The sequence below is a fragment of the Amyelois transitella genome, chromosome 8, assembly GCF_032362555.1.
Source record: "Amyelois transitella isolate CPQ chromosome 8, ilAmyTran1.1, whole genome shotgun sequence".
NCBI classification, from domain to species: domain Eukaryota; kingdom Metazoa; phylum Arthropoda; class Insecta; order Lepidoptera; family Pyralidae; genus Amyelois; species Amyelois transitella.
Genome location: NC_083511.1, coordinates 6,876,624 through 6,890,632, shown reverse-complemented (window position 1 = coordinate 6,890,632; position 14,009 = coordinate 6,876,624). Strand labels below are relative to the sequence as shown.

Genomic DNA, 14,009 nt, shown 5'->3' with positions numbered 1-14,009 from the left:
TATTTGACGTCAACCAATGTTGTTAAACCATATGTTTTGACAAATATTAAGCGAAATGAGGTATCCTATAATAATGAATAAAAATTTTGAATTTGAATTTGACTCGGCTTTGCATGGTAGCAGTTACAGATATAAAATTTCCTCAGAAAAAACTTTTTCCAACATTTAAGACTGGAATAAAATCCAAAACTCCACTAATCCACAACATTTTAAAATTAGCGTCGAACCAGACAGCGATAATAGGAGGACTTTATAATACGTAGTGACAGTGTTAATAAAGGTGTAATTTCAGAATTTCGAATTTTAGAAGCTGTACTTTATTAAATCAATTTTAATGTTTAGAACTCCGGTCTCCTGCTGCCTTTTTATGAGTATTAGATAGACTTCTTTAATAAATTAAATTGTAACTCTATATTTTCTTTCTTTTCAGGAGTGGTTTACAAGCAAAGGATCAATTCTCAAGATTGATAGTAGATGCCCAACCGCTGAAGCATCAATAAACATTCGCGTTAAAAATTATTTAAACATTTTGAATTTGTAAGTCAATTACTAAGCGTACCACAACGAGCGTAGTGTCGCGCTGTTGTCGATACGTCAATATCGATACCGTGTCGCGTCGCGCGCGGTTTCTCACCTGTCGCTGCCACAGTCGGTGCTCGCCAGAGTCACGTGACTCGGCCAGCCCGCCCCGCCACAGCCGTGGATAACCTCGGCCAGAGCCCCCTTCCGGTGAAGAGGCTGCACGAAGCGCTTCAGAGTGCGCAAGTGAAGCGCCAGCGGCTTTCCCCTCCGTACCCCGCACCCCCAGCCCCTCTCCATCCCATTCACCAACTAGCCGTGCATCAACACATCAAAGTGCAGCAGAGCATAGTGCAACAAAGCATTGTACAGCAGCACCAGTTGAACCTGGCCCATCAGTCTCTGCAAAACCTGCAAGCGCAACAGAATCTGCAGGCCCAACAGAGCCTTCAGGCAGCGCAGAGCCTTCAAGCGGCTCAAAGCCTGCAAGCAGCGCAGGGTCTGCAGTCGGCACAGAGTCCCGCGGCTACGGGCGGCGCAGGGGTGCAGCAGGCGGCAGGAGCGACACAAGGCGCGCTGGTGCCGCCGCAGCAACCTTCGCCGCGGGCCGCCTCCCCTCAGCACAAGAGCATGGAGCTCGCGCTCTGTCAAAGCATGGATTCAGTCAATACCGCCACAACAGAGGAAGAGGTCAGTTAATACTACTTTTTCATGCTGTCATTTTACCATTATATTATGTTGATCTGCAATCAAATTGTTGGTAAACTCTACAATATCAGTACAATTTACTTCAATAGAAATTAGATATTTATTATTTGAGTTTCCACTGAGCCTAAATGTATCGTTTTACGATTTGTCATCCTGTAAATTATAAAGTAATGCCAAGGAGCCGAGGCTCTATAGCCGTTACAAAAGGGAAAACGTTCGGATATACAATAAGCATTCGCTAACACAATAAAAGGAAAAAAGTAGCTGAGAAACGAAAGATTGTATTGCTTCCTTTGGTACATTATATTTTAGGTTCTATCGTATGGAAGTGAAGGTCGCGTATTGATACATTAACGATATGTCAATGTCGAGCTCCAGGATAATGTGGTGCCATGTGACATCCGGGGAAGAAAGATTGTCCGATATATTATGAAATTATTCACATTTTTCAAAGTACATAAGCGATAATATTTATATTGCAATGAAAATTCTTTTAGAATTTAGGTGTAACGCTGTGTAACTACCACTTGAAAATCCATAATATTGATCATTATCTCTTCAATATCGAAGCTAACAAATAAAGATTTTAAATAATCTTCTCTACTATTGTCTTTTCTAAGTGAAGATGCTCTTAGTACTCGCTTGCAACATATAATAGACTTGTAAAAAACCAAACCCTGATAGAAAACCTTTGTAAACGGCACATCACTTAAGCAAAAGATATAAAATCCTCAGCGTAAACTGCAAGGATGCGACGAGAAGTGGCCAGTGGTTGTGTTGTGTTGGACGAGACAAATAAGGAAGTCGTCTTAGTGCACCCAGCTTTGTGGACAGAGTTATAAATATGGCGGTTTATCAAGATCCGAATTTTATTATCTATTTTACTTAAAAAAATGTTACCATAATTTAACTATTAATAATATATATTTTGATATTTGTAATATATATAAATTATTTTTTTAACTACAGTTAGACACTTACACGTTAACTAAAAGATTATTGCATTTAAAAAAAAAAAAATTTTTTTGATTTTTCGGTAGCAAAACAAATACTTGTTGTAGAGTCGCTGAGTTTTAAAAAGAAATATTCATAATTATTATAAAGTTGTAGGTCTCTAGTTTCTTATGCAACTGAACCGGAGCAAGCTGCGTTCTCCCACAGGAATGGGTCTTCGTACCGAATAACGTGTAATATAAGATAAAAGTGCACAAAAATTTATAGTGCTGAGTTTTAACTTTGAAGAAGTTTATGTTCGCATGAGAATTAAACTGCATTGTAGTTTACATATGTCCGAAGGAAACGAAGTAATTTCTATTTGGCAAATCTAAGTAAGTAAAGAAAATTTAAAAGTTATCTGGTGGACCACTTTTAAAATTCTCATTCAGTTTAAGTTCTAGCAGAACGAAATATTTCTGAGCGAAATAATGTCATTGGAGACCGCAAATTTCAAACAATTGAAAAAAAATATTAAGGCCATTAACTCCAATAAATATCACCAGGCAACCTATCACCAACCTGTTAGAGTTTGAGTATGTAAGTCACTGTTTATGTACTTCGCTTTGATGTGGATTATGCACTGGGCAAAGGGGAAGCGTTAGAACCTTTGCTCACATGACGTGAATGCAATCACTCATGCGGTATCTGCACACAGAAGACACGAATGTTGAGGTGGTGCTAAATTAATATTGTGAGCAACATAAAGAATACAGAAATCTTATCATTATACCATATTGAAATATTTTAAGTTTGTCCACTACCACTCCATCCCTTTTTCCTTTTTTCGGTGTAGCGACTAAAGCATAATACTTGAAAGAAAAAAAAAACATATGACTAAAACAATGACAAATCCTTTAGTTGGATGGATGGATATTTTTAGCTTTTATGCCCCACTGCTAAGGAAAAACCTCCTCTCCCTATTTTCAGATATCCCTATCCACTGTCCTCATTATCCATTTGTCATCGAAAGCCTTTAGATAATCCGACCATCTTTTTCTCTCAAATTCTCTACAAATCGTTTGAAGATTATAAAAGATAACTTCAAGATAAAATTATAAAATTTATTAACGCAGAAATCAAAAACATAAAGAAGGCAATTATACTGAAATAAGATTTCTTTGATTTCTTATTGTACATTGTCAGGTTTTACGTCAACAAAATAAGTTGTGTAACAAAACTATTTAAAGTCAAGAAACATCATTTTATTTCCTACAGTTGATCATACGTGATTGAATTCCTTTAAAAATGCTCAAACACGATTCCAGACACAGCCTTAATAGTTGCCTTTAGTTTTCGCTTCAGTCCACTTCGAGGGGCGAGTTGCAAGACGGGTGGCGGCGACGGTTGTGGCGCCGTCTCGTCTGCCGCCCTATGGGATGCGATGGGCGTTTATTTTGATGACATGATCCTGCGTGCAATGGAAGCATTTCCTGTTTTAAGTGTTTGTGAGACGAGAATAAATGTACGGATTGAGAGTTTTGTGCATTGAACTAAAATGCATAAATAAGTATTTGATAAGTTTGCTTTTGTCATAGAGGATTATTTGTTTCTTTTTTGTATCAGTTAAGGAGTTAAATATTTTATTTCAATAACAAATAGGTCCGAGACGTTTGTTATTGTTCTTTTCTGTTAGTGTTATTAAATTTATTTTTAACAAAACAAGTATTTATGAGCAAAGAATGGCAAATTAAAATAAATATCTTGCGGCAAACACGGTTATATAAAAAATAAAAAAATGTTTTAGTGAGTGTAGCAGCAAATCGTTCTATCAGCTGGAAACAAACGGCGAGACTGTCGACTTGCAGACATTTATATGGCTTCCTGAAACCTGCGATCGCTTTGGCAATGAGCTCATACATTTTATTGTTAGCGTTCTGAAAAGAAAAATGTAAACCTTAGAAAAACTTTGGTTTTTCAAGGCCATTATTTATATAAACTGTAAAAGCGTAAATTTCTATGCATTCTTAGTTCTTGTTTAACAATAAAAACCATACAATTCGTCTTGGTTTGTTAAGAAATAATTTGAAAATATTGTTAAAAAAGTTTCAAACTTTTGAAAAGCTAAGGAGGCGTATAAACAGTATCACTAGAAAGCATAGCAATTGAAAAGAACAAAACGCTTATAAAAGAGATCGGATGCTTGAAAATCCCTTAAGCATCTGCCAATAATACGCAGATTGAACGAACATCTCCACGGGAGGCGGCAGAAAATTATTACCTCGCTTCGGTTCAATCGCGGGACGATCTCTCTTAAACGATTTTAAGAGAAGTATTTCCGCAGAGTGGAATATAGACACCTCGTCTGTTTCAACAGTTTGTCCACCTAATTTGTTCGTCGGCGCTCGACTGGAAAAACAAATAGCTCCTCCCGTATTCCCTCTTACAGCACGAAAAAGACGGATATATCTTAACTAAACGGACCAAAGGGAGATAGTTTTCCATGCTGCGAAGAATGAACGATTGCTATTTACGCTCAAGCTTTTGTCTTGTTTGTGTCTTGTTTGATGAGAGTTGCAAAGAGTTCCTTTGTCCATTAAGAGAGTAATAATTAATCGAGCTTTAGATAATGTTACTCGGATTGTGTAACTCGTGCAAAACTTTTAATTGAATTTCGTTTGTCGATTTTGGCATTTTGACGGAGCAGGTTGTGGTTTCTCAACAATTTTTAGCTTACGCTTGCCTTGTTTGTAATATTATATATGTTTAAATTTTCAACCTCAAAGTTTAGGAATCCAACCGAACAATTGGAATTAGTAAGGTTATGTTAGGAATGTTCTCTGTGGCAAACAGCAGATTAGTAGAGTATTTCAGAGCTCCGTCCGGTCAGTTGCATTCATGATAAACCATCGTAACATCAGCTAAAGCTCTGTAAAGTAGACTGACCACACAAACAGGAGCATGCACAGTGCACTCCGTTCCCAATAACTGTTTTCCGATGCGCTGAGCACCGCCTCTCTATCGCTTTTGCACCTCGGATTACCGGCGATCACCCTACGAGAGCAAAAGTGAAAAAAAATCTCGTTTTATGTTTTTAAGTGTCAAAAAGGGAATACAAAGCGAAAAGTAAATGACTAACGTCCATGTTCTTTTTTCATACATTTATTATTTAAGGGTACTAAGATTTAATTTGCCAATTTTACTAGTTATTGTTATTATTAAACGATAGCTCCCTTATCTATTTGTTTCAAGGCCAGTTGCTTAAAACGGTAAGAAATGATTTTGAAAGTAATTGCGATGCGATTGTCTGTCAGCTAACAGTAAGTGCTACATTTTTAGTTGTCTCATCATTTTATATCTGTATAATAATGAATACAGAATAAAGAGTAGTTCAATTATAAATGGAAGAATATAAGCACTCCATACGAGGCCTCGGAGACAGTTTTCCACTAAGTGGCATGGTCCGTGCTTATTGTCTGTCCGTAATTGGAAGTGAAGTAATTAAAGAGTAGTTGTAGCACTAGATATTTATTGTGCATTGTCCAGGCACCTTGGCCACTTGCCAAAACGTACATACGAACATTGCTTTGAATCCTAACAACAAATTAATTCACCAATATTGGTTGTGCTGTTGACAAATGACGTCTGGCTAGAAGAATAAGTAGGGATGAGCCATCTCGTATTTCCCATTCACACAGTTGTTTGGGTACACGAAAGAGGCCGAACAATGTCGAAACCGAACCAGCCGTGGAAGTATAATCTCGAATAGTAGGCGAAAATCGTCGCCCGCATTGTGAGCGGAAAATCGAACTCGAATGTCGCGAAACGAAAGGTTCTTTGAGCACAATCAATGGCCCCTCGATTGCTGATAACTTTCTTCACTTTGCTGTCTAGGAAGTTTAAGTTTCCAACTACTACTATACGTTTAGTTTCACTATCTGCAACTTTGTCATAGAAATTTAGCATTTATTTAAATTTTTATTTTAGTTTTCATTCATTGATATACTTAAGTCTAAGTAAATTGACGTTTTTTAAGAAAGTATTATTTGTAGTAAATTTCATAGATCTAATTCTAGGAGGGGTCTTTCCACTAGCGACAATCCCTGTAGGTATACTTTTCCGCTTCATGCATGCAAGTTCGTAGATTTATATTATAGCGATCTGACTAGATTGATATTTTGCTGGGACATCCCAGATTTTGACTAGTTAGCACGATCGTTGTTACATATGACGGGAACAAGTAACGATATCAGGCGTGCTGCCGTTATCAAACAGGGAGTAATTCGCAATCATGTCGCCCTACAATTAAGTTCTTGGCCCGATGTGGTCACGTACGGGCCCGTTTTGTTTGGAATACGAAGGAGCTCATCGGTCTTGCTCGTTAAGCGTTGGAGCGTGCTTTTATTACATGGCAGCGTGCGCCGCACCCGCGCATCCTTTGAATATTAAACCCAACAGCACTGGGTCATGCATATTGTCCTACCTATAATAACCATCGGGCTACAGCGCCCGTTTCGATTTATGGTCTTTGAGTTTGTATCCAATTATTTTTCTTCTATGCCATGTGTTCTCTGATATTGCTTCGCTTCTATTAATTTAAATTTATGTTTGACGGTAAAGTGGTAGGAAGTACAATTTAATTCGTAAACACTTTTCTTTTTTATGGTAAGGGAACATGTACATATAATGACTGAAAATCTAAGTTTTGACGAAAAATTCTTAAGCGGTTTAAATAATTTTGGTTTTACTTTTACTTTTCATGATAGGGTGAGCTCGATTGAGCAGATTATTTGAGGTAACAACGAGTAAGTCCCTTTTCGCTGTCCAAAAAGGCCTAGTTGATTTAATCCAACTTTGGTTAAGTACCTGATCCGTACGCTAAAGAGATTTTCTTTTCATAACTTTTTGTTTTCATTTTTCATGGAATGTACTTTATATAATTTCAAAATCTATTGCAACATTTTTAAACCTTGTCATTTTTACACTTTTTTAGACTTGCCGCATCAATATCTTAATGTACAAAGGAACATTAATTACATACTTGTTATGTTGAAGGTCTTAATATAATTTTGAAGAATAACTGCAATATCGATAAGGATTAATAAAAAAAGAATTTTTTGGAACATATTTTAAGCAGGGACTGCGCTGTAGTGTAAGTACCTACGTCCAATATGCATTCGCCATATTCCGTTTCCACGTTATTTTTCTTCAAAAACAACAAATATCTCATAATCGTACAGTTATACTTAGTCAACTCAATTATAGATTGCGCGTTTGTTTCCAAATAACACCTTCGCTAGTCCATAAACAGCGCTATAATTAGGTGTCGCAATCGATAAACAATTAAAATGCACAGTGCGTCACTTTTCATCGGACCATGACGAGTGAGGTCATCGCGTCCTATTGAGAATATTGAGATTGTGCATTGTCTGATCTTATTACTTGAAATCATGATTCTAAATGTTATTAATTTAAAAACTTTTTAATTACTAGGGTAAGCCTACCTTTATCTAAATTTAGTCGTATGATTCGCCTGCATGCTGAAATTTTTATACCTTTGTAAGATTAAGCGTTTATGAAATTATGGATATAATTGATCATTATCGTTACTGGGAAGAATTTTATGTAGGATAGAATTTTGACATTTGACACATCAGACACACGATTAAAAAACTCATGAATATGCACCCCAAATAGACATAGACAACTCAGACTATAAATACATCATATATTGGGTTTATTTTTAAAGAGACCCATTAACATTAGATTTCAGCAGAAATTAATTCCAAGCAGCGTATAACTATCGATAAAAGTGTGCACCGGCTTAGCTAACAGAATTATTGGCTTAATATTCAAATGCCAACAATAGCTGGTAATAATTGTGATGTATTGTGTTCGGACAATCCGCCGGGCGAGATCCGCTGCGCAACGTTCCACTCACGTACGAAGTACATGTTGGTTTGCAGTGGCCCAAATTAATTTGATTAAATTGTTGTCGCACTCTTTTATTACTTATTCTTCTTCTTTGTTACCTTGTCTTAGTTTATATTTAGCGTTGGTAAGTTTGTAGGTTCTCTAAAATTCACTTCTTTTTACATGGCGTTGCTTAAATTTTTCAGTGCCTCTAATTTGCACTTTCACTTGCCATGCCATGCCATGAACAGCACACTCTTCAACTCGAATTTGAAAATGTATCTGTTGGTCAATTTCTATACAATAAAAGTATGTTTTTTTAATTAGTTATTATTTGGGTGGCTAATAAGATTTAATTTAAGCTTATGTTTGGGAACAATCGATTTACAAACGGGGAGTGAAATGTATGGAAATAAGATTGTTTCTTAAGAATTAAACTAATCTTAACGTTATTGAATAACGTTAATGTTGTGTCAAAGTCATATTCGACAGCTATTGAGCCACAAAAGGTGCTATGATTTATAGTAAATTCATGGGTCTTACTTATGTGTATAGGGTTGCGCATAGTCATTATTCACGCTTTAGATAAATTTAAAATCGATGATTTAAGGATTAATTATTTCAATCTTTTTAGGATTTGGTTTTGAAATGTTTGATAGGTGAATTAAATATATAATAATAAATAATAAAAAAAGAATTTCTTTATTCACATAAAACATGGTTACAGCGTGAGAGTTATTAATATGAAGTGGAAATAATTTCTACGCTTCATCAGTTTCGTACAAAATATTATTCTTTACTTAATCTATTAGTTGAATTAACAATATTTTTATAATATGATCTTATGTTAGGTTATTATTCCGACAACCCTAAGGCAAGAATAGGAAGTGACTTAAGAGGAATATTAACATTCAAAGCGCGCGATGGTGTCTGCCTTATTCTGGGGTGCTGCCGGTGTCGGTGCAGGGCGTAATAATACTATGTCGATTGTCCTTCTAATAAGTATGTGGTTTCCGGTAAAGTATCATAGAGTTAGAAAACATCTAAAATTTGGAGAAGATCAGGATTTTATTATTTGTCTTATTGGTATGCAAAAATGTAGACTACAGAGCTACATTTATTGAAGTTTCGATTTAAACTTATTTCATCATCCTGTTTATACTTGTACTCAATGCATTGCCCCAAGGGGAATTTTCAAAACGAGGGAAAACTATGTTTTCAATATTTTTTTACTCTGTGTCTTATCATAATTAGTAGTAGCAGCATTCCAGTATTTATTACTGTATTCGTGACAATTTAAATATTAAAAAAATCTCTTTGTGATATTTGGATATACATTATTTAGGTATGTAAATATTTTATGATTTATTATATGATTAACCAACATTTGTACCCAAAAATCAAAATAAAAAAAGACGCGACGATTCACAAGGACAGCTTATAAAATTAGGTGAGAGTAAACATTGTATTCGTTTTTTAATGGATCGTATAAATTGAAACAAATGAAGAAACATATATATAAATTGAATATCGGATTCTGATCTAAATAGGGAGCAGAACCAGCTTGTATTCGAATTTCGCAAGTTCGATTGGTCGCTAAAGTGAGGTGTCATTATACTGTTGGCGCTCGACCAAAGTAGTGTCGTTGGCGACGCTGACCATTCGCATTTATTTTATGTGCTCATCAGGACCTTTAAATTATCGCCAAAACTATGCAGGACCAATTTGTTCTAGTCTATCGCCTTTATTATTGGCACTGTCTTATGTTAGCGTTTGTTTTGATGTTAGAACTGGTTATATATTTCAACCTTTGCTAACTGTACCTATAATGTTTTGCTTATTCTGTGGCATTGTCGGAAAATATATTTCAAATTAATAAGGGCAAGGCTATCGCAATAGCTATTTCTAGATAGAATAGTAAAACTTCCAAAATTGTACGAACTTATTAAAAAACTTCTTAAATGTCGGTTCATTTATAAAGTAACCACGTTATCTATGGATTTTATATTAGGATGTAATCAAAGTATGTGTGGTATGCCACTTGTAAGTAATTGAGAAACGTGTGGTTAGATGATATGTGCATACTAATAACTGAATACCTATCTTAGTATGTTTGTACCTTAAATCACTACTTGTGTAAGTATAAAGTAAGGCGACAAAGGTTAAAGGCATATGCATCTCGTGTAATTTATCATGATCCAATATGGGTTAAGTTCCTTGCAAAGATTACGGAGGGCAGACCGGCCGAGACTTGCTTTATATAAAAACTTCAATTTCCCAACCCAGGATCAAAGTCAAAAGACGCACCCAAGGCTCCTCTCTGCATAGGTGAGGATTGATCGTTAATCTATGCCAGGAGGCAAGGGTGAATAGGCACTATTTGAGCTTGCGTGTACCACTTCTTACTTACCACTGGCCAGATTGAGGTCAAACGCACTCAAATATATTAATATAAAAAAATATAAAAGAAAGGAGAAAAAAGACTTTATACCGTACCTTCTAAGTAATAGAGATAAAAATTTTCATCACATAATTTTATTTGTCAGTTCTAACCCACATGATTTAGTCAAACAAAATGAATCCGATCTTTCCCAATTCGGCTTGTTAAACCAAAATTTATTTCCAAGTATGATTGCGTACATAAATATTAAATACACCTTGTTGATATCAAAGCGTTTGGTTCGGGTAAACAATATAATTTAGCCGGGGGAACGCGGTAAAATAATAACCGAAATCTGGTACACGGCGTTGCGTTTGTACTGCGTATGCGGGATATTATGGAAATGCGATCTCTCTTGTATTTTGTTGATAACATTGTAGACGCGTGGGTTACCCTCCCAACAGTAATTTTGACATCGTTTCCAATCGATATTTGCCTATTTTTAATTTAACTTGGATTGATCTTGATATCGAGAGTTGCTTATTTGATTACATGTATGCACTCATATAACAATCGCACTGTTATCTTTTTTGATTAAATAAATACATTTATTCACGTTTATATACCTTGCAGGGTAGACAGAGCCACACAGTCTTAAAACTGAATGGCCACGTTCAGCTGTATGGCTTAATAGTGGAATTGAGATTTAAATAATGAAAGGTTGCTAGCCCATCGCCTACCAGAAGAATCCCAAGCCTATCATTTAGTCGCTTTTTACGACATCCATATGTAAGATATGTAACGGTCCTATTCCAAAGTGCCGGGAACCACGCGGCATAATAAATATGTTAAGTGATATAAGTACATATTTAACCGACTAGGTGGATATCAACTGTCGTCAAGTATCCAAACTGGTCATCGTTCATTAATATTTATTACAAGTGCATATAAGCAAACATGACAAACTGCATATTTATCAATCTGTACTTCGTCGGTAGTTCAATTCAATCGATGCTATTAGTTACCTACATACCTATCTATCTAATCATACATTATTGTGAATTATGTATGCATAATGTTAGTTCCGTCAATATAATATATAAATAAGTATATATAAATAATAAATATATAATAAGGTATTTGGATATGACGTTATATAAATCGGAATGTAACTTTGAATAAGTAATGAAAGGAACATTTACACTCCAAATTTTGAAATAATTTTAAGTAAATATTTTGCGTGTGTATTTCCTTCAAACACTGTATAAAAATCTTATTTTCTTTAAAATGGTTGCTGCTATCTCATTATCAGAGGCGCCATACAGTCCTCAGCGCGCACGTGTCAGGACACGCCGATTAAGACATTAAGTGTGCCTGTCTGGGAAGTGCTACTTGAATATTTGTCTCTGTTTGTTGTTATCTATAATGATTTTTACTACGGAATGTAAATATTTTTAATGTGAAAGAAAGTTTGTATAAAACCATTGAACAGGTTTCCCTAAAATTTGGCGTACATATCGTATGGAGTACGTTAACAGACATAGGGTGCTTTCCGCGGGCGAAATGCTATAGATATAATACCATAGATGTTAACCAAGGTGTATACAGCAGGTGTAGTCAAAGGACAGGAGCAAAAGGACAGGTGATTCCCTGCTTAATACTCATTAGAACATGTTTTCTTTGCTCTTTGGAAAACTAAGTTCCGGTGGCTACTTACATGAAGGACATTTTAAATACCTAGTACTAATATCGATTGGACTATTCAAAATATAACAACGCTAACTATGTGGCGAATTGAAAACTTAATTCCTTCCTGTAGAATTTCCAAGAGGTTCTTAAAGAAGAAATCATTAATTACTGTTTAATCAAAACAAATATTACACGGCAATGTCAAAGCCGATGTAAGACAGAAATTAGCCGTCAGTAGAAGTAAGTCAGAAAATTAATGCCCATTTCTTTTCTGTACTTATTTTCGCCACCATTTCCTGAACCCTTTAATTTCGATGACCTGTCCAAAAATGTCCAATCGTCCAAAAATCCGTTTCGACGGCCGCGTATCACCAAGCCGACCATGCATCTAAAATTTGCCGCAACGCGTAATCCGAGCCGAATATGAACGCGTAATTGCTTATTTGCCTCATTTAGGATTCATTCGCGATGGGCTGCGGGTAAATATGACCGGGATACCACTGGCTTCATAAGCGAATTTCCTTTTGCACACATTGATGGTTAGTCGTAGGGCATATCCGTATTACTACTAATTATTAGTTGTGACCGCGTGATACCTATGCCTACTTATTATGTAAATCTAGCGAAAATTTGCACTGATTTTACTGACAGGTTTTGACCCGCTGAATCCGTTATCGAAACCGTTGAAATGATTTTTGAGGGAACTAAGTATAAGAACTAACTAGGTAGACTAGACCTTCGGTAACAAATACATACTTATATTTTATAAACAGGCTTTCAGAGCAAAAGGGCGTTTTCATTATCTATTCCACCAAAGCAAAGTCGCGAGTAAAAGCTAGTTTGAACTGAATTTCACAGATTTTAATACAGTTTATGTGTTTATTTTATTTGTACGGTAATGTGCAGATTTTATTTATCTGCAGTACCCGTGTTGGTAATTTTGGGAGCCGGAGCGAAATTGTGGGAAATTAGCGCATTAAGTGTAAACGTACATTTTATTTGCTTCCATGCTGGCCTGTAGCAAACTTAAAAACATTGTGTGAGCCAGCTGCTTCTCTTCTGGTCAAAGTCAATCAAGGGCAAGGTTAATAAATTTGGGATTCTTCTATTGGGCTATGGGCTAGTAACCTCTCAGTAGCAACTCTAAGAAATTCAATTTTTTGGTTGCTTTGCCTATCCCGTAAGGTTTAAAGGACGTAATATATGTACACCTATTAATATAATAAATAGGTGTACATATATATAATCATTATCCTATTCAGTGGTTTCTGCTGTTTATACAAAATAATACTTACATGCTTGTTACCCTTCGTTTATTGCTTACAAGTGTATCAAATTGAAAAATACTTATTATTGTATAAATAAAAAATATATATATATATATATATATAATTTTTAGTGCTGTAATGCTATTCTGTAAATGACTTACTGTATATTTTTTCCTTGTTTCAGGTATGTATCCTATAGCTTCTCTTGTGACGCGGATGTATTGGTAAGCAGAACAGTACATAGGTTATCCCCTCAGCAGCCGGTTGACAGGTCGGTTGTTTACAAAAAATCTGATCATATATATAGAACTAGGGCAGTTAAAACCCTTACTCCAAGATGCAAAAAAACCTCAGTGCAAATAGAAAATGCGGAAATACTGCAGGTCACAAACAAAGAATATGCAATGCACGAACCTGAGTGCACTGCAATGCAATCCGAGCTTGAAAAAACAGCACGAGGCTGATTCCCGGCGTAATAACGGTAATTATGTTATTGTCTTTTTAGACCCAAGAGTGAATACCATTTGGCAAAATATAAACTTACGAAATGATTCTTGCCTTCGAATGTGTGAATTGGTCCTGTTTACCCCACGAGGGAT

General features: G+C 35.8%; 1 protein-coding gene across 1 annotated transcript in view; it reads left to right on the top strand.

The window, feature by feature from the left end:
• Window positions 1–1,026: 1,026 nt before the first annotated feature.
• LOC106136767 (protein couch potato) overlaps window positions 1,027–14,009 on the top strand; it is a 151,740-nt gene continuing 138,757 nt past the window's right edge. The window contains exon 1 of the mRNA XM_013337413.2: window positions 1,027–1,209. Within this exon, the coding sequence (XP_013192867.1) occupies window positions 1,150–1,209 (60 nt within the window). The 5' untranslated portion in view covers window positions 1,027–1,149. The remainder of the gene's footprint in view (window positions 1,210–14,009) is intronic.